At 43.2% G+C, this 26,620-nt stretch overlaps 2 protein-coding genes across 5 annotated transcripts in view; one reads left to right on the top strand and one right to left on the bottom strand.

The window, feature by feature from the left end:
- Nucleotides 1–6,371, bottom strand: part of ZNF592 (zinc finger protein 592) — a 59,120-nt gene extending 52,749 nt beyond the window's left edge. Inside the window, exon 1 of one of the 3 annotated variants that reach the window (XM_027851698.1) lies at nucleotides 6,333–6,371. Coding sequence is in view for 2 of the 3 variants with exons in the window: in XM_027851697.1 (XP_027707498.1) it covers nucleotides 744–771 (28 nt within the window). In the remaining variant the exon portion in view is untranslated. Of the gene's footprint in view, nucleotides 1–743; nucleotides 857–6,332 lie in introns of those variants that run through there. The other 2 variants (XM_027851697.1, XM_027851699.1) reach the window with 2 other exon arrangements.
- A 10,246-nt stretch (nucleotides 6,372–16,617) lies between these two features.
- Nucleotides 16,618–26,620, top strand: part of SEC11A (SEC11 homolog A, signal peptidase complex subunit) — a 34,580-nt gene continuing 24,577 nt past the window's right edge. The window contains exon 1 of one of the 2 annotated variants that reach the window (XM_027851391.1): nucleotides 16,618–16,728. In XM_027851391.1, the coding sequence (XP_027707192.1) occupies nucleotides 16,678–16,728 (51 nt within the window). In that variant the 5' untranslated portion in view covers nucleotides 16,618–16,677. The remainder of the gene's footprint in view (nucleotides 16,729–26,620) is intronic. The other variant, XM_027851390.1, reaches the window with a different exon arrangement.

Raw genomic sequence — 26,620 nt, 5'->3', positions numbered from 1 at the left:
ATTGCTACAAAAACACAAAAACACCAAACCTGGTGTGTAGAACACAGAAAGCATTATTTATTAAGGACATCATAACAGATCTAACCCAAAGGATCTAAAGGCAGAATAGGATCAAGCTTTAACACAAATAATGCCCATAGTCTAAAGTTCTGAAAGCACACACTTCAGAAAGCCAAGTACTGCCAGCCTACATGCAAAAGAGGACTCTACTAAACAAAAAAAAAAAAAAAAATTCTGCTCTTAAGCAAGGTTCTGAACTTACTAAGAATAAGAGAGCTTTAGATCTGGAAAGGCACCTGAGAGATCATCTACACAGGAAGAAATAGACATAGAAAAGGAAACCAACTTGCTCAGAATTTCACAGCTATTCTGTGGCAGAGCTTAGAATAATACCTGAGTCCTAGCCCATTGCTCTATCTACTACACTACAGAGAGAGAACAGGAAAGAATAATGGAGACACCTAGGAAAATAATTAAGGAGAAGTCTGGAGAGAGTTTTTAAAAATCCCCAAATAATGGCAAATTGCATGATTCTAAAATGACTTTTTGCAATTTTGTAGATGAATCTTACACATGAAAAGTCATAATGAATTACTTGTTAACATTGAAAACAAGAGAACTGGAAAAATTTCATCTAGAAGGTTACAATGTTTAACTCACTTCAAGGAATAGGGTTACAATGTTTAACTCACTTCAAGGAATATGGATTAACATTAACAAGATCTCTATCTAGAAGGACTCACCCAGCTGGTATAGCTTCTCAGGCCCCATTCAAACCTAAGTTCTTTTTCTCCAGCTCAGCTCCACCAGGTTCTCCAGGCGCTGTCACTCACAGAATCCAATTCTTGCATCCTGGTTTCAAGCTCCATGTACACTATTAGGGCCTTGCTGAGGGCAGCTGCCAAGAGTGAGTAAAGATATAGACTCATGCCATGGATTTGATTCCTCCAGTCTCTCCAGAAAGAAAATACTTTGTGCTTATATATGCCTCCACTGTCTCACTATAAGAACCTGGGTTCACCTCCACCCCACAGTGAGGAATCAAACATCATGCCAGCAGAGAAGAAGCTATGCCAAGTGTTACCAAACTGGAAAGGCTTCCAATGTGGGCCTGGTGAGGAACTGTCAACCAAGGATGAGTCTAACTAAGGGGAATAGCTTATTACCAGATGCTTCTCGGCCTGGTAATTTATTCTAGCCAAAGCAATTCATTTCTGAGTTGTAGTCTATAATGTACTAAGGCATGGAAGAGTGGTGCTTCTGTGATCAGTAGATTACAGATCTTTTGAAGGATTTATTTATAAAGTTACCTGCTCCAAACAAATCTTTTCTCCCAAGGTCCAGCTCTAAGTTTCTCCAATTATCCTCAAAGTCATTGATCTCTGAACAACCTCTTCCACAACACATGTACTAACAAGCACTTAACCATTCACTTATTTCAATCCCAAACAGCATCATTACAGCTTGGTATAGAAAACAAAATAGTAACTAAGAATCAAGATGTCTGGATTTTTGGTTTCATCTCTATCTCTCATTTCCTGTGTGACCCTGGCCAAGTCTATCCAAGCCCTTGGACAAATCTGGATCTCATCTGTCAAATGAGGAGATGCAATCAGAATAAGGGTCCTTAAACCCCAAGGAGTTTGTGGATAGATTACAGGGGGTCCATGAAATTAGATAGGAAAAAAATACATCTTTATTTTTTTTCTTTTCTTTTTTTTTTTTGGCTAGGCAATAGGGTCAAGTGACTTGCCCAGGATCACACAGCTAGTGTTATGTGTCTGAGGCCAGATTTGAACTCAAGTCGTCCTGACTCCAGGGCCCGTGCTCTATCCACTGCGACACCAAGCTGCCCCCTCCTTATTTCAATATAATTGGTTTCCTTTGTAATCTTATGTATTTAAAAACATAATTCTACCATTGTGCTATAAGAAATGATAAGCTGGGGCAGCTAGGTGGCACAGTGGATAGAGCACCAGCCCTGGAGTCAGGAGGACCTGAGTTCAAATCCTGCCTCAGACATTTGACACTGTGTGACCCTAGACAAGTCACTTAACCTCAATGCCTAGCCAAAAAAAAAAAAAAAGAAATGATGAGTAGGTGGCCTTCAGAAAAAACTGGAAAGACTTGTATGGACTGATGTTAAGTGAAATGTGCAGAACTAGGAGAACATTGTACACAGTAACAGCCACGTTATTAGATGACTAACTTTGATAGATTTAGCCCTTCTCAGCAATGTAAGGATTTAAGACATCTCCAAAAGTCTAATGATGGAAAATGCTACCAACATCCAAAGAAAGAACTATGGAGTTTGAATGCAGATTGAAGCATACTATTTGCTCTTTTTTTTCTTCTGTTTTGTTTTGTGTCCTCTTTCTTGTGGTTCCTTCTGTTGGTTCTAATTCCTCCTTACAACATGACTAAAGTAAAAATATGTTTAATAAGAATGTATATGTATAGCCCATATCAGATTGTGAGCCATCTTGGAGAGGAAGATGGGGAGGGAGAGAGAGATAAATTTAAAACTCAAAAGTTTATGGAATTGATTGTTGATAGATCAAAATAAATTAATTTTAAAAAAAATAATTGCAATAAGGGGGTCTACAGACTTCACCAGATTGTCAAAGGAGTCCATGATGCAAAAAAGGTTTAAATATTTTAAATCTTTTCCAATCCTAAAATTCTCTGATAAGTCAGTCAACAAGCATTTATTAGGCACCAACTATGTGGCAGGCACTGTGCCAAGCGATGGAGATATAAAAAAGACAGAAGCCAGTCCCTGCCCCCAAGGAGCTCAAGGTCTAATAGGGAAGACAAAATGAAAACAACTATTCACGAACAAGATATATAAAGGAAAACTGAAGATAATCAAAGAGGGAAGACACTAGGATTAAGAGGATCAGAAAAGGCTTCTTGTAGAAGGTGGAATTTTAGCTGAGAACTTAAGGGAACCCAGGAGATGGAGATGAAGAGAGAGAGAATTCCAGGCACAGGGGACATCCAGGAAAACTGCATGGAGCCAGGAGATGGAATACCTTCCAGGAGGAACAGCAAAGCCAGTGTCATTGGATCAAAGACAATTAGAGGTAAGAGAAGGGAGAGAATTAAGGCGTAAGACTAGAATTGCAAGAGGAGCCAGGTTATGAAGGTACATGAACACCAGAGGATTTCATATTAGATCCTGTAAGTGATAAGGAGCCATTGGACTCGATTAAATAAGGTGGTGACACGGTCAGACTTTGCTTTAATTAGATCAATATTTGATGCCATGCCTCTCCTCTGTTGATTATCTCCACCTTAGCCTATATATCACCTCATTTTCTTGAGCTCTGCTTTACTGCACTTCACAGATACTGCAGTTTTGTTTGTTTGTTTGTTTGTTTTAACAAACTAAAGGTATGTGGCAACCCTGCAATGAACAAGTTTATCAGTGCCATTTTCCATCAGCATGTGCTTACATAGTGTCTCTGTGTCACATTTTGGTAATTCTCACAATATTTCAAACTTTTTCATTATTATTATATCTGTTATGGTGATATGTGATCAATAATCTTTGATGTTACTATTTTAACTGTTTTGGGGTATCATAAAGCATGCCCATATAAGATGTGAACTTAATAAATGTGTGTGCTCTGATTTCTCCACCTACTGGCCATCCCTGTCTACCTCCCTCTCCTGGGGCCTCCCTTTTCCCTGCGACACAACAATATTGATATCAGACCAATTAATAACCTTTCCATGGTCTCTAAGTATTCAAGTGAAAGTAGTCGATCCATGAGGCAAACTCCATTGTTTTCTTATTTTAAGAAACTGTCACAGTCACCCCAACCTTCAGCACCACCACCCTGATCAGTCAGCCCCCATCAACACTGAGGAAAGACTCTCCACAAGCAAAAAGATTACAACTTGCTGACGATGACGGTTAGCATTTTTTCAGTAATAAAGTATTTTTAAATTAAGGTAGGTATATTTTTTCAGATATACTACTATTATACATTTAGACAATAGTGTACTGTAAACATAACTTGCATATGCACTGAGAAACCAAAATATTTGTGTGATTTGCTTTATTGCAATGGTCTGGAACTGAACCAGAAACAACTTGGAGGTATGTCTGTATCTTGTTTGTACAAAGATGTTTATGCATGTTGTCTCCCCCATTAGACTGTGAGCACCTTGAGAGTAGGGGCTATCTTTGGCCTTTGAGCACAATAACTGGCACGTAGATACTTAAAAATGTTTACTTACTGATTCAAGAGGAGAGACTTGAGATAGAAGCCCAATCAAAAGGCTACCGCCATAGTCTAGGTGTGAGGTGATGAGGGCAGGCATGTACCAGAGTGGTAGTAGTTAGAAGACAAAAGGGAGCATATAGTAGAGATATTACAAAGATAAAATCAGCAGATTGGGGGCTTTGGGGGGGAGTAAGTGAGAGAGTGAGGATGACATTTAGGTTGTGATCCAGGTGAATGGTAGGACAGTGGTATTCTCGACAGTAATAGAAAGTTCAGAAGACTCGAGAAGGAGGGCATGGAAGAAAAGATTTCTATTCTGGACGTGTTAAAGCTTAAGATGTCTACAGGACATCCAGTTCCAAAAGTCCAATAAATAGAGAGTTTGAGATGTGAGTCCAGAGGTCAGGAGGGAGGTTAGGGTGGATATGTAGATTTGTACACTTGAAAATCATCAGCATAGGGATGAAAATTGAATCCCCTGAAGCTGAGCTCATCAAGTGAAATGGTATAAAGGGAGAAGAGAAGAGGTCCTAGGACAGAGGCCCTCGGACACCTGGACAAAGATTCAGCAAAGGAAACTGGGAAGGGTCACTTAGACAGGTAGGAGAACCAGGATAGAGTAGTGCCACAGAAACTTACATAGAATCAGAGAAAAGAGTTACTGTTGCCAAAATGAATTAACTGCCTAGCTGTCAACTTTCTACTAATATGTCTCTGCAGACTTAGCTAGGTTGGTCTTTCAATTACAGTCTATTGCCTAAATCACATTCCAGAACCAGACTTCAAATATTTGCATCAACTGAATCTTATAGAGCCTTGCATACAAAAACCTCTAAATAAATGTTTTTGTTGAATTTATTTTAATAAAGTCCAATCCCCTTCTATAGAGTATATACTAACTAGCACTAATTACACTACCAAACCCTTGGCAAATGTACCCACCAAACATTTCTTCACATCCACTGGAGATTTGGCTCCCAACATTGGCCAAAAAAAAGAGACACCCCCCCAACAACAAAAACACCTCCACAAAACCAAAATTCCCTATGTTTCTCAAATTGAATAGCCGCCTTATATTCTAACTCAGTCACTGACTCAAGCTCTATAAGCTCCTCTCAGCACTGACCTGAACCTGCCCAGTCCAATCCCAGCTAGAAGTCAATGACCCTTAATGTACACTAGGCTCCTAGAAAGAGTTCATGCTAAAATTCCCTAAATCTCTGCTGTCCAGCTACAAGATCATGCTCCATTCCCCCAAATCTATGTATATTGTACATTATCACCTTAGGGAGGTGATAAGACAACCCAAATAATCAGAGCAGTCAAAAAACTCACTGAAGATGGCCACCCTACCAATAGAGTTTGGATCCTAAGAGTTAGGTGAGGAAGCAAGTCCACAAGAGACAAGGTAGAATGGTGGTCATTTATCTCACCTCTTCCAATCCAAGATGCTGCCTGAGCTTGTAGTTATCACCATATATGGCCCACATTTTATAGACATAAATACAAGCCCTTCACCATCACCTCAAACCTAAAGGATTGTGAGAAAACTCCAGCTATGGTGACACACTATGGAATGTGCTTAAATGGACTGACACAAGGATCAGGAAACAGTTCTCCCAGCCCACAAAAGCCCCAAATGGAAGTGAATGCAAATTGGTACAAAATCAAAACCCCCACTGCCCAAGGACCATGACCTTCGGGCCTGGCCCTAAGGAGACTGGTCTGGTTCCCTTCCCTGGGTGGTTGGTGGAGGTTTCGGTTTTTTGTCCAGAATTCTGGTGCCCCCTCTGGCCTACCCAAGAATTGTTCCAATCCCCAGAAGCAGCCCCAGAAATGGCCAAATCTGTGTGTGAAGTGTAGCCTTCCTTAGTAGCAACGACCTCCGTCAGGTCAGGCTGGGTCTGCAGCCAATACCCCAAACTGAAAGACCCCCCCACCCCACCCGACAGACCGTAGGGCAGACAGGCAGGCAGGCAGACAGACAGACGTGCACCGCCCCCGTCCTCTCTCTCTCCCTCCCACCACTCACTTCCCGACTCCTGGGCCCACCCGGATCTGGGCAGCACTGGCATCTGGAACCAGGATGTGATTTACCTGACACAGCTTCGCCTTTCCCGAAGTTGCCCTAAAAGCAGTGTGTCTGTCGGTCTATTCCCCCGTCTGGCAGAAGAGCCCCCGGAGAAGGTGACTTCCTCCCAGCCCCGCAGGCCTGTGCACCCCTCGGGGCCCCCCGATGCCCGCCTGCCCCGGATGCACGCTGCCCGGCTGGGGGCCCCTGGGGTCCATGTGGGCAGGGTCGGTCTGCGGGCGCTCCGTGCCGCCCTCGGGGCGCCCACAGAGGTGCAGAGGGAACTAGGGGATGGGCTGGCCGGCGGGCATGCTCGCAGCGGCGGCGCGCGGGCTCGGAGGCAGCCACCGGACGGGGGACGGCTCGGTGGGGCCGTCAGGCCCGCCGGCGGGGAAGACGGACGAGCGGGATCGGTGCTCCTGGCGGGGCGGGCCGCGGCGCACCGCAGCGCCGCGCCTCGGCGGGCTCCCCGGTGGGGCCGGAGGTGACGGCGGCGGCATGCTCCTCTCCCCCTCCCCGCGCCCGGCCCCCCGGCCCGCGGCCACTTACCCTGGCGGCGGCGGCGGCGGCGGCGGCGTCAGGCCCGGGCTCGGCCGCTCACTAAGTCCCCAGCGCCGGCAGCGGGAGCCACAACATGGCGACGGCGGTGGCGGGCGGGGCTGCGGCTCCGGGGGCGGAGCGGGGGCGGGAGCCGGACGGGCGGCGGGCCCTGGCTGGGGCGGCCCGGCGGGGAGGGACGTCGAGCGGGAGGAGGGGAGAGGAAGGGCAGCAGGGAGGCAGGCCGGCGGGCGGGCGGGCCGCCCACTCCCGACCGGGGCTCCCGGCCGCCCGGCGTCTACTCGGCCGCGAAGAGGCCGCCCCCGGCCTGGGCCCCAGCCTCCCCATGCTGCGGCCCGGCCCGGCCTGGCCCTGCCCGCTGGGGCCCGGCCGCGCCGCGCTACACTGCGCCGCGCCCTGCTCCGCCCGGCCCCGGTCCCGGCCCCGGTCCCGGCCCCGGCCCGCAGCCGCCGCCGCCGCCGGGGACGCTGGGGAGCCAGGCCCGGCTGCGCACACTCCGACGGCCGCGCGCGCTCCTCCCGGGCCGCGAGCCAGCCCCCCGCCCCTCCGGACACGGACCCAGGCACTCGCGCACACGCGCACACGCGCGCCCCCCGGGACCCTGCTGGAACGCGGCCGGCGCGCTTCCCCTTCGGAGCCTGACACCCCCTTTCCCGTGTTCCCCGATTTCTCCCCTCTGGTCCCTGGGTCATTTTTGGAGGAGGGCCTGGAAGTGGCCCTAATGGGCTAATCCTAGCAAACTGCTTGGTGGAGGTCAAAGCTGGGGCTGACAGAATCCAACCCCTCACTTGACAGCTGGGGAAACTGAGGCCCACGTTAGTGACAGGCGTCAGGACTAGAACCCCTGCCTGCCAGCCTCTATGCAGCAATGCTATTAGGAGAAAAACTTTTTTCATTCATGTACCATGAATATAAAGCATCTCGAAGGGATAAACTCAGGAAAGATAGAAAACTAAATTAGGATAGGTTCCTATCTTCCAGAGGCCAGCAACCGGAGGTGGGGGCGAATAAACTATGCATAAGTAAATTGAATACACTTTAAAACTAGCACGCGTAAGAGGGCAAACATGCTCATTAAAACAAGCATGCATAAAAGTGCCTAAGGGGCATGCTTCTATTCTCCAAAAGCAGACCAGCCCGCTAGGTCCTAGCGCCCACTAGATCCTCTCATTTCTTGGGGTCAGCGCGCAGTTAGCGCTCTTCCAACGGTCTCCAGTTGCGCACCCCTCCCCCTTTCAGAAGGTTGTCGCAGTCTGGGTGTGGCTCTGGAAAGCAAAAGCTATTCTGACTTATTACGGTGTTTAACTGTTAGGACAAAACGGCCACCATCCTAGGAATCTTACCTATTTGTAGTACTTTACCGTAGTAAGGGGCCCCTCTCCTTCACCTCCAGTTGAATATATCTTTGAGAACCTGTTCTGCCGTCGACCTTATAAACAAATGTTTATTGAGTAGGGACTATTTTCTATAGAGACTGTGGACACAAAGTGAATTACATATTGTACCTGCCTTCAAGGAGATTACAATCCATTTGGCAAACCAGGATGAAGGTAAAACAATAAATAGGAAGTAAATAGGAAAATCAAAATAAATAGAAAAATACCATGGAACACATGCCAAATGAACATACAGTAAGTTCCATAGGAGTTCAAGGGAAGGACAGAGCACTGCAATCCTGAGTAATTAAATAAGAAGATAAGACCTAAACTGGGCCTAAGAAAATGAGATTTATGAGAGAGCAGCAGGAAGGGACATTCCAAGCAGGACAATCACAAAGGTAAAGAAAGATATAGAAGTGAGAATGTTCGTGGAATGTTTGAGAGACTAGTCAAAACGTAAATCAAACATTTTTAACTGCCTACTGTGTGTGGGGGGCTCCTAGTAGGAGCCTAGAGATTAGATTGGAAGGGTAGAGAAAAAAACCGAGGAAGAAGCATTTGAGGAATGCAAAGGGAGGGATAAAAACCTAGGGATTGCCCTGCAGCCTGGGGAAATCTGTTGAAGCTACTAACAAAAGGTGCTTACCTGGGTTTTGAATCACTCCCCCTCTTCCCCTCCCCCAAGGAGTCGTTGAATAAAGATCCTTAAATAAAAGGAGTGCTTTAAAGCCAAGTTTGTACTTAGACTAGGGGCTAGAGCACAGGATTTGGAGTTAGGAAGACCTCAATTTTAATCCTATTAACTAGCGTGGTGACCCTGAGCAAGTCACTTAATAGCTCTCAGCTCAGGTACCTCCCCGGTAAAACCAGAATGATGATAGTAGCGCCTCACTGGGGGTAGTAAGGACTTAATGGGATCTGCTGTGTAAAGCAATTTGCAAAACTTAAAGGCTGTATAAATGGGTAATAAGCAAGGAGTGGGTTGTCGTGTCGGTTTAGTTCGGTTTTGTGTTTGTTTTGCTTTGCTTCGTATCCCCAGTGCTTAGCACAGTGCCAGTAACCCAGTAATTGTTTAATAAATGTTACTTGAGTGACAAATTATTAGCTATTATTCTTGATCCTGGGACAGGGCTATATTCAGCAGTTCATCCCTTCATCCCCAGCCATCCACATTACGGAGGTGGTTAGTGCCAGCAGACCTTCCTACCCCTATGGACAACACTAGGAACCACTGACAAGTTTCCAGCAAAAACAAAGCCCTGCTCTCAGCAACATTTTGGAATCTAAAGTTAACCAACAGAAGAGTCTACAAATTGAGCTTGAAATGATTGTGGGACTTTCAAGTGGAGATAAGACCCAGAGGTCAAATAATTTACCTGAGGTCAAATGTGTGACTAACCTTGAAAAGGAATGTGACCTCTGACTGCAGGTTAAAAGTCTTTTCATATGAATGAACAAGAAAAGATAATGAATCAAGGAAGAAAAAAAAATCAATAACTCAGTACAGTAATGGCACCAAGAAAATTTTCTTGACTGTAACAGTGAGATTATATCTTTAAGGCAGTTATTTAACCTCAGTGAATTTGGATGGGAAAAAAAAACCACATCTTCATTTTTACTAACCTCTAGTTGAAATACACATTTCCTTCCATTATGAAAGCAGGTAACAAACATTATTGTGAGAATTAGAATGTGAGCTCCTTGAGGGCAGGGACCATGTTTTTGCCTTTCTTTGTGTCCCCAACACTTGGGGGAGGGAGGAGAAGAGAGGCCGGTCTGAGAAGGGATAAGCATTTATGTAGTGCCTACAGTGTTCCAGGCACTATACTAAGCACTTTATTGTTATAATCCCCACTTTACAGTTGGGGATACTGAAGCAGACAGGATAAATGATTTGCCCAGGGGCAGCTAGGTGGCGCAGTAGATAGAGAACTGGCCCTGAAATGGGGAGAACCTGAGTTCGAATCCAGCCTCAGACCAAACACTTGACACTAGCTGTGTGACCCTGGGTAAGTCTCTTAACCCCAATTGCCTAAAAATTAAAAATTAAAAAATAAATAAATGACTTGCCCAGGCTCACAAAGCTTGGACATATCTTGAGACTGGATTTGAACTCACATCTTACTGAATCCAGGCCCAGTGCTCAATCCACTGGTCTACCTAGTTGCCTCTGATATGTACTTAGCATATAGTAAGCACTTAATAAATACTTGCTTACTGACTGACTAAGAAGAGGGTTCATAGTTTTTTACCAAAAGGTTTTTGTTTTTGTTTTGTTTTGTTTTTTTTACCGAAAGTCAAAAGTTTCCAAGACAAAAAATGTCAAGAATCCCTGTTTTAAGGTCTCTTTCACTGTGCAACCAACATCATTAGTTGCATGCATCCAAAAGTGCCTAGATGATGCTCCCCCGAAACACCATCTGTGGGGGAAAGGGCCTGTCCAGTCCCCTTTTCACTACCACAAATGTACTCCCAAGTGGTTGAAACTCAGTTCAGAGAAGAGGCAGATCAATATCCTGAAGGATTCCCATGGTATGGTAAAAGTTTGCTTTGTTAGTCAGTCAATAAGCTTTTATTAAGTGTCTACTATGTGTTAGGTATGTGCAGCTAGGTAGCACAGTAGATAAGAGTGCTGGGCCTGGAGTCAGGAAGACTCATCTTCCTGGGCTCAAACACTTAACAGTTGTGTGATCCTGAGCAAGCCACTTAACACTGTTTGCCTCAGTTTCCTTATCCGTAAAAATGAGCTGGGGAAGGAAATGGCAAACTGCTCCAGTATCTTTGCCAAGAAGACACCACCAGGGGGCAGCTAGGTGGCTCAGTGGATGGAGGCCTGGCCCTGGATTCAGGAGGACCTGAGTTCAAATGCGACCTCAGACACATAACACTTACTAGCTGTGTGACCCTGGGCAAGTCACTTAACCCCATTGCCTAACCAAAAAAAAACAAAAAACAAAAAAAAACAGAAAAAAAAAAAAGAAGACACCACCAGGAAGAGCAGGACACAACCAAATAACAACACTGAGCTAAGTAAGCCCTGGAAGATACAAGGCAAAAGGGTGTCTGTTCACAAGGGTCTCACAGTCTAATAGGGCCACAACAAGCAAATAAGTATGTACAAACAAGATTATACAGGATAAACTGGAGATAATCAACACAAGGAAGTCACTAGCATTAAAGAGGATTGAGAAAGGCTTCCCATAGAAAGTGAGATTTTAGCTGGGACTTGAAGCCAGAAAAAGCCAAGAGATAGGGGACAGCTAGGTGGTGTAGTGGATAGAGCTCTGACCTTAGAGTCAGGAGGACCTGAGTTCAAATCCAATTTCAGTCACTTGACACCTACTGTGTGATTCTGGGCAAGTCACTTAACCCCCATTGCCTCATTTAAAAAAAAAAAAGCCAAGAGATGGAGATGAGGAGGGAGAAAGTTCCAAGCATGGGAAAAAAATGCCCAGAACTAGGCAACTGAGTGTCTTGTTCCGGGTACAGCAAAGAGGCCAGTATCACTGGATGGAAGAGCATATAACAGATTAGATATAAAAAGACTGGAAAGAGGAGAGCAGGTTATAAAGCGCTTTGAATGTCTAAACAGGAAGAATTTATATTTTGAGAGAAATGAGAAAGGAATGGATTCTAAATTCCAGGGCAGGTAGGTGGTATAGTGGATAGAGCACGGGCCCTGAAGTCAGGAGGACCTCAGTTCATATGCGACCTCAGACCATGACACTTACTAGCTGTGTGACCCTGGGCAAGTCATTAATCCCAATTGCCTACAAATTAAAAAAAAAAAAAAGAAATACTAAATTCCATCAGATTCAGAATGAGAGGCTAATTCACTGGTTAGCTTGGTACTGAAAAAGACCAAGAGCCTGCTCTAGCCCAATTAGAAGTACAAATAATCCACAGCCTTCTGCCCTGACTGCACAAATTTTAACTAACATCAAATAATAAAATAGTACTTCCTTTTATTTGTTCTAAACTTACCCGGCTGAAGCTATAAAGGGTGTCCCCTCATTCCAGCGTTTAATGAATGAATTTTTTCACCTTAATTATAATGTTCATGATTCAAGGGATTCATTACACTAAAGAGGTCAGTGTTCTTTCTATTATACTGCCAAATATAATCCTATATTGTATGAATAATAGGACGTTATATTTTATTATTGCATATATCATATGTTGTAATGTTATATTAAAGCATATTATATAACTGCCTCAAATTCTAGATTTTACATAAGACTTTATGCTTTTTTTCTTTCCATTTACATAGAACACTAGAGCTGGGAGAGATCATCTAGTTCAGTTCTCTTATTTTACAGGTGAGGAAACTGAGGCCCAGAGAAGTGGGTGACTTTCTCAAAAAGATACAGCTCATTAGATGTGGGTCAAAATGCCCATTTAACTGATTCCCAAAGCTCTATGGTTGCTTAATACAGTCAACCCTCCAAAACTTGTACTAATGAAGGGGATATATTTTTCTCATAATTTACCTATCAATCTCACATATAATGATAATAGTTAATATTTGTATAGCATTTACTGTGTTCTAGGAACTGTGCTAAGTTGGTCCTCACAACAACCCTGGGAGTTAGGTGCTATTTTTATCCCCATTTTACAAATAAGGAAACTAAGGCAAACAGAGGTTAAATGACTTACCCAGGGTCTGAAGTGTCTGAGACTGGATTTGAACTCATGTTTTTCTGATTCCAGGACAAGTGCTCTATCCACTTGTCACTTAGCTGCTGAAACTTTTCTTATCCATCTATATTCATTATTTTATAATTGGCAACTTCAAAATAACCTATACTAAGTTGAAAGTATGTTACCCTAACCCTCTCAAGAATCCAAAATGACTCCCCAAGGACTGACATTCAAGGCTCTCTACAACCTGGATCTTACCTTACCTATCTAAACTTATTTTCTACTACTCCTCAATATTTTTTCTCTTGACTCCTCTATATGGAGTGCTCATTCTTTCTTCTGTGACCTTCTTCTTCCTTTCTGGCTATCTATAAGGAAGCCCCATCTCCACCTCAATATAACCTTTCCTAATATTTCCCAGACAGTGGTAATTGATTCAACAGCTTTACTCAGCATGTACTCCCTGTGAAGCAGCATGCAAATAAAAGGGGAGTGGGGAATTCAGGTAATGGAGGCACTGGTAAATGTTTAACCGAACAGCTGACCCATGTCCTAAGAGTACAGAGCCAGTGCAATTTCCATTCTACCATACATGCCATACATTTTTTTAAAAAATGTACTACCTTTTCTTCCGACAAAACTAATTATGAACAACGTAAAACAAACATTCCAAAGCCCCAAAACAAATAAGCACAATGTTAAAAAAAAAAAAAGTGGTTGCAATTGTATCCTTCTGCTATTTATTATTGAATAAAAGTCACGGAGATGATACACAGTAATTTTTGTAAAAGTAGTACCAATGTTGTCCCTTGGATTTATTATTCCTTTTGCTACTGTTTGATATTGGCTTCTTTTGACATAGTTTAAGTGAGTGCTATACCATAAAATTTGGCATTTCATTACAGTGAGGCCAATAAGTACATACCTGGCATCCAGGTCTCAGAGGTTTGAATATAGAAGCAACCTTGGAGTCTTATGGTCCAATGGTCACCAATGTGGGAGGCGATGGAATATATCCAGAAATGCCTGAATTGACACCGCCCCCAGGGGGTCTGTAATCAACCAATGAGAGGGTAGGAAGATGATTCAAATCCCAGCCGCCCCACACCTCCTAGAAAATACTGAGCTAGGCCGTACTCCTAAATAATTCCCCACTCCACCCCCCCCAACCACAGACATTCCTGGGTTTTTGGGGCGTGGGCGCCTTAAGGCTGTTATAATCTGCTGTAGAGGCTGTGTCAAGGACCCTTTTGGCAGTCTGGTGAAGCCTATGGGCCCCTTCTCAGAAAAAAGTTCTTTAAATGCATAAAATAAAATAAATAGGCTTACAAAGAAAATCAATTGTGTTGAAGTTGTTTATTAATATATATATACATATACATACATATATATTTTCTAAGCAGGATAAGAACCCTTTTCAGTTCCAAGTCCCATCTTCTGCAAATATCCTTTCCCATGCACCTTAATGCTGGTGCCGTTCCTCTGTAGGTCATGTCTAATTTATCCTGTATTTTTTGTTTGTGCATAGGTGTTTTCATGTTGTCTCCCCCGTTTGACTGTGAACTTGAGAGCAGGGACCTTCTTTTGTCTTTCTTGGTATCCCTAACGTTTAACACATACTAGGCGCAAATCTAATAAATATTAGTTGACTCACCGGTGATCTATATACCTGCAACAGCAGGCAAAATTCCCCTGGTCCCTTCACCCTCCCGCGGTTGGTTCCCACACTTTGCCCCTCACGCTGGCACCTTGCGGCTGTAGCAGGCACCCCTCATCGGAAGACTGTTCCCTTCTGAGCGTGTTGCCGGTGAGGGAGCTCCCTAATTCACTCTTTATGGCCAGGATGAGTCATAAATTATCTTTCCCATTTCATTATCTTTCCCCCAAAGCCACCCTTCTTCTGAACTTCCATATGTCTTTTGAAGGCACTATCGTCCTTACAATCACACAGCCTTTCAATTATTCTGGACTCTTCTTTCTCCCTCACCTCATATATCCAATCAATGGTCAAAATGTCCCATGTAGCTGTTCCCTTCTCTTCAGTGTCTGTTTAGTTCTTCATCACCTCTCCCATGGACCACTGCAATAGACTCTTAATTGATTTCCTCATGTCAAGTCTCACCTCTCCAACTCATCCACAGAAGCCAAAGCAATTTTCCTAAGGGACAAATCTAATCATGTCACTCCCCTAGTAAACTCCAGTGGCTCTTGAATCAAATGTTATTTCATCTTTATCTTATCTTTTCCTAATGTCCATTTTTGTGTTTTATAATGTACATATTTACTAGTTCTTTAGTTCATGTATGTGATTTATAAGTGATAAATATACACATGGGGGTGTGCTCACTTTTTTTTTTTTACCAACAGCAGGGTCTGTGAAAAGTTAGGAGAGCACTTTTTAATCCCACCGTCTCCCCAATTTGCAAATGAGGAGCTGAGACCCAGAGGAGGGATATAACATTTCATATTTTTACAGGGCTTGAAGGCTTGCAAAGTGTTGTATTACAGATACATAAGCATAAATTATACATACATACTGATTATTCATTATTATTGCTACATTACATAAGTATAAATATGCATAAAATACATCTCACTTGAGCCTCACCACAACCCTGTGAGGTGCTTGCTCATTTTACCATAATAATTATATAATCATTTATTCTATATTCGATTCTATATAAATATTATCTGTTATATATAGTTAATTATATATCGTAATTATTATATTATCATAATAATGATCCCTGTTTTACAGATAAGGAAACATTGAGAAAGGTTAAGGGACTTGACCAGAGTCACACATCTAGTATATCTTTGAGAAGCAAGATTGAGAACCAGGTCTTCCTGCTTCCCAAGTCTTTCTTCTTCCCAGATCTTGCTGACTCCAAGTCCCGCCCTCTGTCCACGGCGCAGCCACTCTCCATACAGAACTTGCTCTGGTAGGTCCGTAAAGCTGGATAGGCTGTGGCTACTGACCGGTGATAGACGCAACCTCCATGTAGAGTTCAGGGAAAGACTTGTCACCAGTTTGGCCGCAGGGGATGAACTTTTTGGCCACAGTTACCCCTAGGAGACCTGAAGCGATCTTCGTCTGCATTGATGCAGACAACTTCCACTCCTTGAAAATGATTGATGCCTGAGAGAGGAGTTTGCCCCGCCTGCTTGCCCGGGAAGAGAAGCTGAGCCAAGTGTAAAGTTGGGTAAAGCGTCCTCCAGACTGAGTTCAGCTAGCTTCAGTACTGCATCTGAGCTCTTATGTCTGTATAGTCCCTCCCCACTTCAGTCCCACGAGCACAGGAAACCACCCTTTATATCCATCCTCCACCCCCACCCCGCCACCCCAGAGCCCGTGGGTGCTAACTTCAAGCAGTTACTGCCAGGGTTATCTTGACCCAAGCCTGGAGGTAAGGGGCGAAGAATGTGTGGCCCCAGGCTGGGCGGGGAACGTCCCACCCCTCAGCCAATCCAAGAAGAGCCGAGGCAAGAATGATTCCTCGTCATTGGCGGAACCATAGGAGGCGGGGCAGACTTTCCAGCACCCAACTTTTCCCAGTCCGCTGTCTAGCTATGGAAGGTGGGGCTGTGTGTTTGGGCCAGGGTGGGCGTGGCCTGCGTAGGGCTAGGTCGCACGTTCTCTCCGTTTCCCTTTGTCTTCCTCCCTCGTCCTACAGGGCGGGGTGGGCCCCTGCAGGCCGGAAGCGGAAGCGTGGGGCACCCGGGGGGCGGTCCAGAGTGTGTACCGCCTACACGCCGGTCCAGCCGCTGCCCTCGCTTCCGTCCCGCCCGCGCCATGCTGTCCCTGGACTTCTTGGACGATGTGCGGCGGATGAACAAGCGGCAGGTGAGGCCGGCCGGGTCCCACATCCCGGGGCCCGCCTTCCCCTTCTTCCCGCCCTTCGTCTGCTCCAGCCGTGCCGCCTCCTCTCCCCGCTCTATCCCCTCCCCCTTGGGCCGCCGGGGCCGGCCGACCTTCGGCCTGGCCACCTGGGGGTGAGAGGCAGCCTGGAGCCCCCCGAGGCTGAGACAGGGGCCGGGCTTCCCCCGACCTGGCCCAATGCTGCCTCGGGGTGGGGGAGGGAGGGCGCTCTCCGCCGCCACCCCTCCGCCACCCCCGGTTAAGAGGCACTTATGATGTGGAATAGCATCCCGGACTTGGCAGCAGAGGACCTGGGTTCCAATCTTGGCTTTGCTCCTGTGTGACCTTGAGCAAGTCATTTCGCCTCTGTGGGTCTCAGTTTCCTCGTCTGTAAAATGAGAGGGCTGAACCAGGTGACCTCTAAGGGCCTTCGAGCTCTAACATTACAAGATTTTGTTTTGGTTTCTGAGGTCAGTTTATCCTATCTCAGACCCAACTTCCTCTGCTTGCTCGGGGCCTGTGGGGGTCAATTCAACCAGTAAAGTTCAAGTTGAGGTGGGCTGGCCCAAAGACTCCTCCAAGTGGGTGGCGAGTGGCAGGATGTACCAGTCTGGACCGTCTCCTAATCCCCTTCCCGAGACGATCCCAGAGTCATTGGATATAAGGAGCTTCTAGTTACTTAGTCTTCTAGAGGCCTTTGGGACTGCTGGCCCCAAGCCCAACTGCTTTGCAGCATCCTTTCTGCTGTGCTATCAGCTGCAGGATTCATGAGATGCTTCTGTGTGTCATGGTTGTAGCAAACTTAAGTCCTTCATCTCTGACAAAGTAGCAGACCTTTATTCGACACTGATCTGGTGGATTTGTGCATGATACAGTATTTAGAATTCCGTATAGTTATTTATACATGTATCTCAGCTGCTTTTAAGATTCAGAGTTGGAGCAGTATCACAAATGTGACCTTGTATTCACTTAGAGATATAAGGTACTGCCCTTTAAAAAGTCCTTAGGTTCTGTGTTAGCTTCCAAGGATCTTGACCTTTAGTTTCTAAATTATAAGCTCTTCAGTTTTGCATAAATCATAAGGCTTTATTCAGTGTTGGGTCTGGTAGCCATACTAGATGCAGCTATCAAAGAAGATTAATACTGGTGTCTTAAGCACACAATCATCAAGTCATAACAGTGTAGACTCTTTTGTTTGCTGCAAACTTATTTATATATTACTAGATTGTGTTCTAGAACTCAATATTGAGGCACTCTGATTCATCACTATTGATGAAATCATTTCTGCTTTCTTGTTTCTACTACTGTTACAGTTAGTAGGAGTAGGAATACACTTTTCTTAATCTCCTTGGATTTGGAGAGTGGGGGATAGAAGCTCACCTGGCTTGACCACAGATCTGTCAAGGAGAGATTCCACTCCCATCTCCTGCTCTTTTCTCTGCCCTATGACTTCCAGTTGCTAGGAATCCAAGGCCTATTTTCAATCTTTCCTTCTCCCACTGATCCCACTCCATGATTAGGTTTCCTTTGCCTCCTGTCACACCATAATGACTGTAGTTGCTTTCAGCCAGACCATCCACAGACTCCTGGCTTAAAGTTTCAGTTGCACCCAGGGACACTCTACCAAGGAACAGCTGACACTGCTAACTACTAAAGGGACCCCTTAAAAAGGGCGAGGACATCATAGGGCAGGGAGCAAACAGGGCATCTTGATTACCAGGGTTGTATTCAGGACTTCTGTGAGTACCTGAAAAATGAAGACATTTTTCCGTGAAGTCAGAAAAGTGTTAACATAGACATTGATGATAGACATCAAAGAACTAACCAAATGAGAAGAGGAAAAACTAAAGAATTTTGTTTGGTTGTATTAATTAAGTAAATTCCATGGACAGTTTAACTTTTGCTTAATTACCCTGAATTATTTGCATATCATTAAATATAGGCACATGTACAAATTAAATTTTTTTTTTATTACAACACTAAACTATTCTCATCTCTCATATTTTGCTGATATAGCATGATTGCCAGCTTACTACTTAAATAAGAAGGAAATACAGTCATTAATCTGGTTGTAGTGCCAGTGTACAAGGTAGATTGATCTCCCCATCACACGAAGGAGCAGGGAGTAAGGAGTCTGGTATTGGGGGCCTTCTATAGTGTCTTCATACTAATTTTCTAGCTTTATCTCCTTTTAAATGAACCTCCTGGTATAGCCAAAACAGTATACTTAATGTGGGGTCATTTCTTGTGCTTTTTTTGCCCTCTGTAGTTTCTTATGTGATAACCTCTGAGAAGCCTTCTCTGCCCCTCTTTACATATTATTCAGACTTTGCATGACTCCCTGAGTCCCAAATGATCTCTTCTAACACTGTCTGTGAGACTTATTTATTTTTACCATGTTATTTCATTTTTCTTATCTCATAGTCTAGCTCCTTTAAAGGTAGAGATCAGATCTTCTACCTCTCTGGATTCAGTGCATTAAAAAGAGTAGATGCTCAGTAAATATTTCTTGGTTGGTTTTTGCAAAGGAATCAGCTGAGATGAAATGAGCAGAGAAGTATTTTGCTCATGTCTCTCCCATACTTTTTTCCTCCTTTTTCTGTAGTATACTATACCTTGGACTCCTAAGAAGCTAGGTAGATCTCAGGTATTACTTAATAATATAATGTGCTTTCATAGAGATTATCTATGATCATTTAATAAGTTCCTTCCAACTTTAAATATTGTGACCTCATTTGAAGTTTTCTGGAAAACTGGCCTGGAAATTCCCAGAAACTTAGGCAACATATTTTTAAATCAGCATTTTAAGTATATTCAGAATTCTCTAGCCCATAATTTTTCCAACCCTCTTTATTCACTCTGAATGTATGAGAAGCAGCTATCCTATCAGATATCTTCTATTTCCCTGATCCCCTTAGAGTTACATGGCCATCTATTACATACTCCCCTTTATAGCCACTATTTAGCTGGCAGCAGGGAGTAAAGAGGGCGTGGTAGTTTGGGCAGTAGCGGTTTCCCAGTGTACCTCTGTGGTGATCAGTGATTCCTAATGGCAAAAACAGAATCTCCTACAGAATTAAACCCTCACTGTACCCTTGATACTACACCACTAAAAACTTCAACACCCTTTAAAAACTACTTTATTTGCCTTTGCCAGGTGGCTATTGAGAAGTTATTTTGAATTTCATCTACAAATTCATAAAATGTGATTCCAAAGATTGATTTTAATTGGATTCTGTAATCTTTTTTACATACACAAAAGCAATGACATTTCAGTTGCTCTTCTTGTTTTCTACTGGATGAATTGAATTGGTGGTGAATTTTTTTTCTGTCTTAATGTATATGCTTTTGAGAACGGCACCTGCAATTTCACCAGTTTAGGAACTCTTACCCATGCAGATTAGTGCCTGCTTTGACTTACATAGTCTGAGAATTACCTAGGGCACTGTTTAGGTTAGGAGCCTAAGCCTAACCCTAAATGCCAGATGGGGCTTTATCCACTGTAACATGCTGATTTGTGACAATGTGTATATGCTTTTAAAATTTTAAATTGAAATGCTTGACTATAACCAATACTGGGGTTAAGTTTCACGTTTTCATAAATGGTGAAAAAAAAGTCCTGTTGATTATAAAGCAAAACATTTCTGAGGACACATTCTAATGTCTTTGGGTGAAGAGTTTAAAGTAGTTTCTAAATATTGCATCTCAGTATTTCTTAGAAGAAAGGAAATTTGGTGCTGTAGTAATTAGGAGGTCAAGTCTAAATCCTTCCTAGCCTTGTGATCCTGAGCAAGTAACTGAACTATGAGTTAATAGTTGCTGGTCTACTTTCCTGGAGGAAGTTTCCACACTGGGAGTTGCCTATGGCTGGTACGATAACTTCAGACTTGTCCATCCTTTCCTCCAGTTCCCTGTGAAACAAGCCAGTGGCTATGTCTCTCTCTCCTGCAAGGAAATCTTAATTTTTATTAAAAAGCTGCAGACCTTTCCAAATTAAACCTTTGTTGCATTTGGTTTTTTCCCTCTTTTTCCAAAGGATTCATGGTAAGATTCCTTTAAAGTACAGGGATCCTCCACATACATTGATTGAACATATTGAAATAAAATGAAGTTTAATTTGGAGAATATTGTAATGTTCTGATTTTTCTTGTGCTTCAATAAGTAATTTTTACCTCTTTAAGCACCAAAAGTTTGTTGTGTTTTTTAAATTTTAAAACTCTCACAAAAAAATAAAACTTATTAATGAACCACTTGTGATGGAAATTTTAAAAAAATAATTTCATTGTTCATTAAATAAGATTTGTTTTTCTTGAAGTCTCAGGCTCTCTTCATTATAAGCATTGAATTATTGTACTATGGTGACTTCAGACTTTCCAGGTTGGTAGAACTGTTGGTTGCCATGCCAAACAGCCACATAGACTTAACCATCTTGAGTTCTTTTTCCTGCTTTGTTTAGTTTGTCTCTTGTTGTACTTTCTTCCCCTTTCCTACCCCTAATACTAATTTGCCGCTTCTAATCTATAGTGGACTGGGAAACCAGATAATGATTTAGAATTGTGTTTTAAATAAGAGTAAGGCTCTAAGTGAGGGCCTTCTCAGAGCAAAGTTCATGGACAGCTAATTTATTGGTGTTGGGTGCCCTTTTCACCCACTCCTAGGTTCCCAGTGGGAGTCACTTGAGGTTGCTTCAAGGTCTCAACATCTGGCTAATATATTTCAAGTGTCACTTATGAACAGGAAATATGATCTTTTCATTCAGTCAGTCAGTAAACGTTTTCATTGTACTAAGCACTGAGGATACAAAATGAGGCAAAAGACAGTCCTTGACCTCAGGGAACTCACAGTCTAATGGGAGATACAATGAGTAAACAAAGATGTATATGTACATATCCTATATACAGGATAAATAAGAAATAATTAACAAATGGAAGGCATTAGAATTTAGAAGGGTTAAGAAAGGCTTCCTGTAGGAGATGGGGTTGTATTTGAAAAACCGGGGTAGACAATAGGCAGAAATAAGGAGAAAGAGCATTCTAAGCATGAGGGATTGCCAGAAAAAATGCCCAGAGCCCAGAGATGGAGTGTCTTGTTCATGGATCACCAAAGAGGCCTACTGAAAAGTAGGTGGCAGGAAATAAGGTTAAATATGAAGACTGGAAAGGTAGGAGAGGTCTGGGTTATCAAGGGCTTTGAACACCAAACAGAGGATTTTGGGTTTGGTCCTGGAGGCAAGAGGGAGCCACAGGATTTTGTAGAGTTAGGAGAGAGGGTGGAATAGTCTGGACCTCAGCTTTAGGAAAATGCCTTTGGTGGCTGATTGGAGTGATGAGAGACTTAAGGCAGGCAGACCCAGCAGGGGTCCAGGCACCAGAGTGGTGGCAGTGTCACAGCAGAGGAAGGGAGGTGTGTTTGAGAGATGTTGCAAAGGTGAAATCAACAGACCTTGGCCCCAGATTGGATTTGGAAGCTAAGAGTTATTGAGTTGATGACGACACCTGGACTGTAAGCCTGAGAGACTGGGAAGATGACGTTGCCTTCCAGTAATAGGAAGTTGGTGGAGGATGGAGTATTTAGGGGGAAAATAGTGAGTTCAGTTTTGGACATGTTGAGTTTGAGAGGTCTATTGGACATCCAGTTGGAGACATCTGAAAGATAATTGGGGACACAAGTCTGGAGGTCAGCTGGGAGATTAGTGCAGAATAGGTAGATTTAAGAATCAACAGCATAGAGATGGTCATTAAATCCATGGGAGCTGATGAGATCACCAAGTGATGTAGTACAGAGGGAGAAGAGAAGAGGGCCCAGGACAGAACCCTGTGGCACACGGACCGTTAGAGGCCATGATCTAGATGAGGATCCAGCAAAGGAGACAGAGAAGAAGCAGTCAGATAGGCAGGCAGAGAAGCAGGAGAAGGGATGTCCTGAAAACCCGGAGGGAAGAGAGTATCAAGGAGGAGAGAGTATCAAAGGCTGCAAAAAGAGGTCAAGGAGAATGAGGATTGAGAAAAGGCCATTGGATTTGGCGATTCAATAATCACAGTAAGGTGAAACACATAAGGTGATTTTTTTTTTCCATGTTACAGATAATTATATTGTAATTCTTAATTGGTATGAATAGTTTAAGTGCATATTGATAAGACCTGTTAAACCCAGGTTTGCTTTATAAATATTTATAGTAGATTTGTCACTTATCAAATATGTGAAAGATTCCATTCGTGGTACTATTTGTTGTTCCACCCCAGGGCAAGGGATAGAAGGAGACTAAGAAAAATAATATACAGAAAAACCTGAAATGTACATTCCAAAGGAGCCTTGTGGAAATTTATGTGGTAGAGTTTGTTACCACGCTCCTGTTTACTGGTGCAGCAAACACATTCTTTTCTGGTGCTTAGGAATGCTGCTTAGGCTGATCTAGTATCAAGAAAGTGCAAAGAAACACAATAGAATTGCTTCCATTCAACATTGTTATAATTTGTATGCTATTGCATAGCTTATCCTTCACCAAAGGTCCCCTCTCAGGCCTTATCATGGCATTAGGTACAGATTTGTCAGGGGACCACATTGGCTACATTCAGAACCCTGAACACCAAATTGGCTGCAGAATGATTATGATCTGTGGGAGGAATACCCACCCCTACAAAATCAAATCAGATCCTTGGTGTATTTACATATTTAACTTGTAATTTCTTAGTGTTTTATGACAAAAAGAAAAAAACACTTTACCTCCACATTTTCATTTGATCCTCACAACTGTAAGGAAGTAGTGCAAGTATTATCTCCATTTTACTGATGAAAAAGCTGAGTCTGGTAGAGGTTAAATGACTCATTCAAGGTCACACAGCTAATTTCTAGTGAAATTGGGTCATTAACTCAGACATCCTCTATGCACAGTGTAGACAGAGCTGGTATGTTGTAGTGAAAAGAGAGCTGACCTTGAAATTTAGGAGAGACTTGTTTAAATCCTGCTTCTGATGCTTCTTAGTTATATGACTATAGGAAGTCTAGAATCCTGGATTTAGAACTGACTGGGTATCTCAGGGGCTGTCAAATTTAGCCTTTCATGTCATAGATGAGCTACCTGGACCCAAGGAACCAGGCTGACTTGCCCTGGGTCAGAGAGCCAGAAAGGGGCACCTAGGCCTGGAGCTGCTGTCTTCTTTCAAATCTACTGTTCTCCACTGTCCCAAGCTGCTACTTGGCTCTCTTGATTACTGAGGTTCTTTGAGCCTCAGTTTCCTCATCAGTAAAATTGGATTAGTGCTTCATTGCCTGCCTCATGGAATGTAAGTAACATATAGTGCATCATAAATCGTAAAACAGTATGTAAATGTCAGTTCATATTTCACCACACCATGCTCCCTCTCTCTTAAATCCTCTGTCCTCGGTGCTTCCATAAGCTAATGATACCAAATTAAACTTAACTATTTGTGAAAGGCTATCCACCTACTACCTTAGCTCTTTTCCACTAACCCCAGGAACAGTAAATAAGGCATCTCCAGCATAATACAGATTGGTAAACATTGGTCATATTTGTTATGTGATGTGGCAACCAACTTGCCATGCTGATCCAGCCAGAAAATAAGGAAGGCTAGTGGCTAAGTATATCTTTTATGATAGTGATGAAGAGGGAAAGGGGGAGAACTAGAACCAAGAGACTAAGATTCAAGTGCAGACTAATTCTGACTTGCTATTTACCCTTTCTGAGCCTCAGTATCCTTATTTATAAGCTAAGAAGTTTAGATTAGATGATCCCTTAAGATGCTTTCTAGAACTAGAGTATCCTATGACTCCTTTGAGGAAAAGGAAGAGAATATTAAGGAAGGAGGAGAAAGAGTTCTCATATTAAACCATTAAAAAACCACTTTGACTCATCAGATTAATGTGTTCTAATTTTGTTCAAGCTATGGTTTATATGCAACTTTTTCAAAACGTACAAAATAAGTCACATTTGTAGAATACAGGGTTCCTGAGCTCTTCTCTGATTATGAATGGTTAGGGTCATCCTAGAGATGGAGAAATGACCCGGTTCTGTACTTAAATTATTATAAAGTATACTATGTGATAGAATTTTTAACCTTCATCTCTCTCCCTCCTCCCTCTTTTTCTCTCCTTTCTTCCCTACTCATTTTTCTCTTTCTCTTTCCCCTTCCCTTCCTCTGTCCCGCTTCTTTCTTTCTCCCCCTTACCCTGCATTCTGCATCCCCTTGAGAAGATTGCCCTTTCCCATGGACTGAACTTGAACTACTTATTATCTCAATCCTGATGACAGATATATAATATAGTAACATATATATGTGTGTATATGTGTATCAGCATACATATATATATTAGCAGTTAGATAGTTCAGAGAGGACTAGCACCTCTGGTCTGAGGGCTTGCCGAGCCCTTTTCAGTGCTGCTTATCCACCTTTGGTGTCCACTGGGGTGTAGCAGCCACACCCCAGTAAAACTGTCTCAGCATACAGGTTAAACTAGGTTGAGGGTAACTGACCGACCTGAAACCCATCAGTGTGTTAAGGGGGTGTCTACTCCTCAAGCATGTGAAGATTTCCCCTGGCAGAATGATCAAATGAACTGAAGCAGGTGATATGGAGTGCTTAGATCTTGGTCAGACATCAAAGACACCATGGTCATCATCCACTGCATCCCGGGCCAACACCAGTCATCTTGACTTTTGTCTTGCCCCTGGACTTCAGTGACTCTGGAAGAGAGAGTGTGAAGCTGATGACTTTGTGCAACTCTGCCTCACTTAAATCCAGTTCACAAGCAAGTCAAAACATCCCCCTGGGATGTCATTGGTCCTCTTTGAAAACAAAGGACGAGCAACATCGTGCGCTAGTGCAGGCACACACACACACACACACACATTTTCTCACCTAGGATCTCTTCAACTGAATGTTACCTCCTTGACAAGGACTGTTTTCTTTTTGTCTTTGTATCCCAAGCTCTTAGCATAATGACTGTCACATATTAATCATTTAATAAATGCTACTCCTTCAGTGTACTTATCCAATAGCATACTGAAATTCCTTCTCCCTTTTTCTCTGCCTATATACATATCACAGAATCAACAGTTTAGAGCATAAAGGATCTGAAAAGTCTCCTAATTCTTTAGGCCACAGTTCAAGTCCCAACTCCCATTCTGATTGCCCAACTTATACTGACTTCTTCCTTCTCCAGATCTACTTGTACTTACTTTAATGGCTCTACTATATAATTAGACCTCTAGTTCAGGATCTACTACTAACTAGCTTTGTAGACTATAAGCAAATTATTTAACTTTGCCAGACCTCAGTTTTCTTATAAGATTGAGGGAATTGGGCAGGGACCGATTATCTAAGGGAATTAGATAATCTCTCAGGTCCCTTTTAGCTCCTGAGTTCTAGGATTAAGTGCAAAAGAAGTGGTGGACATTCAGTGACCAGAAGAGGAAAGATCCTTGACCTGGGATGTTCTGAAAAAGCTTCCCAGAAGTAGCTGATTGTTGTGGGACTCAAATGAGATGATGCATCTGAACATACCCAGAAAACGAGAAAGCTCGGTGAAGATGTCAGGTGTCATGGACGTAAGCTATATGGGACACAGGGTATTCCAACTTAAGAGGATAATTGGCCCAGAGTTTGAGCTACATGCTTGGGGTGTGCTTGGGGCATAGGGAATGGCTACTCAGTCTGCTTGAAGTAATAATATTAGCCAGTATTTATAAAGCATTTTAAGGCTTACAACACTTTACAGATATTCTTATTTTGTCCTCACAACAACTGAGGGAGTGAGGTATTATTATCCCCATTTTACAGATGAGGAAACTAAGGCTGAGAGTGGTTAAGTAACTTGCCCAGGGACACACATCTAATAAGTGTCTTAAGGCTAGATTTGA

Source organism: Vombatus ursinus, unplaced genomic scaffold (assembly GCF_900497805.2).
Source record: "Vombatus ursinus unplaced genomic scaffold, bare-nosed wombat genome assembly UNPS02009205.1, whole genome shotgun sequence".
NCBI lineage: Eukaryota > Metazoa > Chordata > Mammalia > Diprotodontia > Vombatidae > Vombatus > Vombatus ursinus.
Note: the sequence above shows the minus strand (reverse complement) of the source record. Positions and strands in the feature narration are given on the sequence as shown.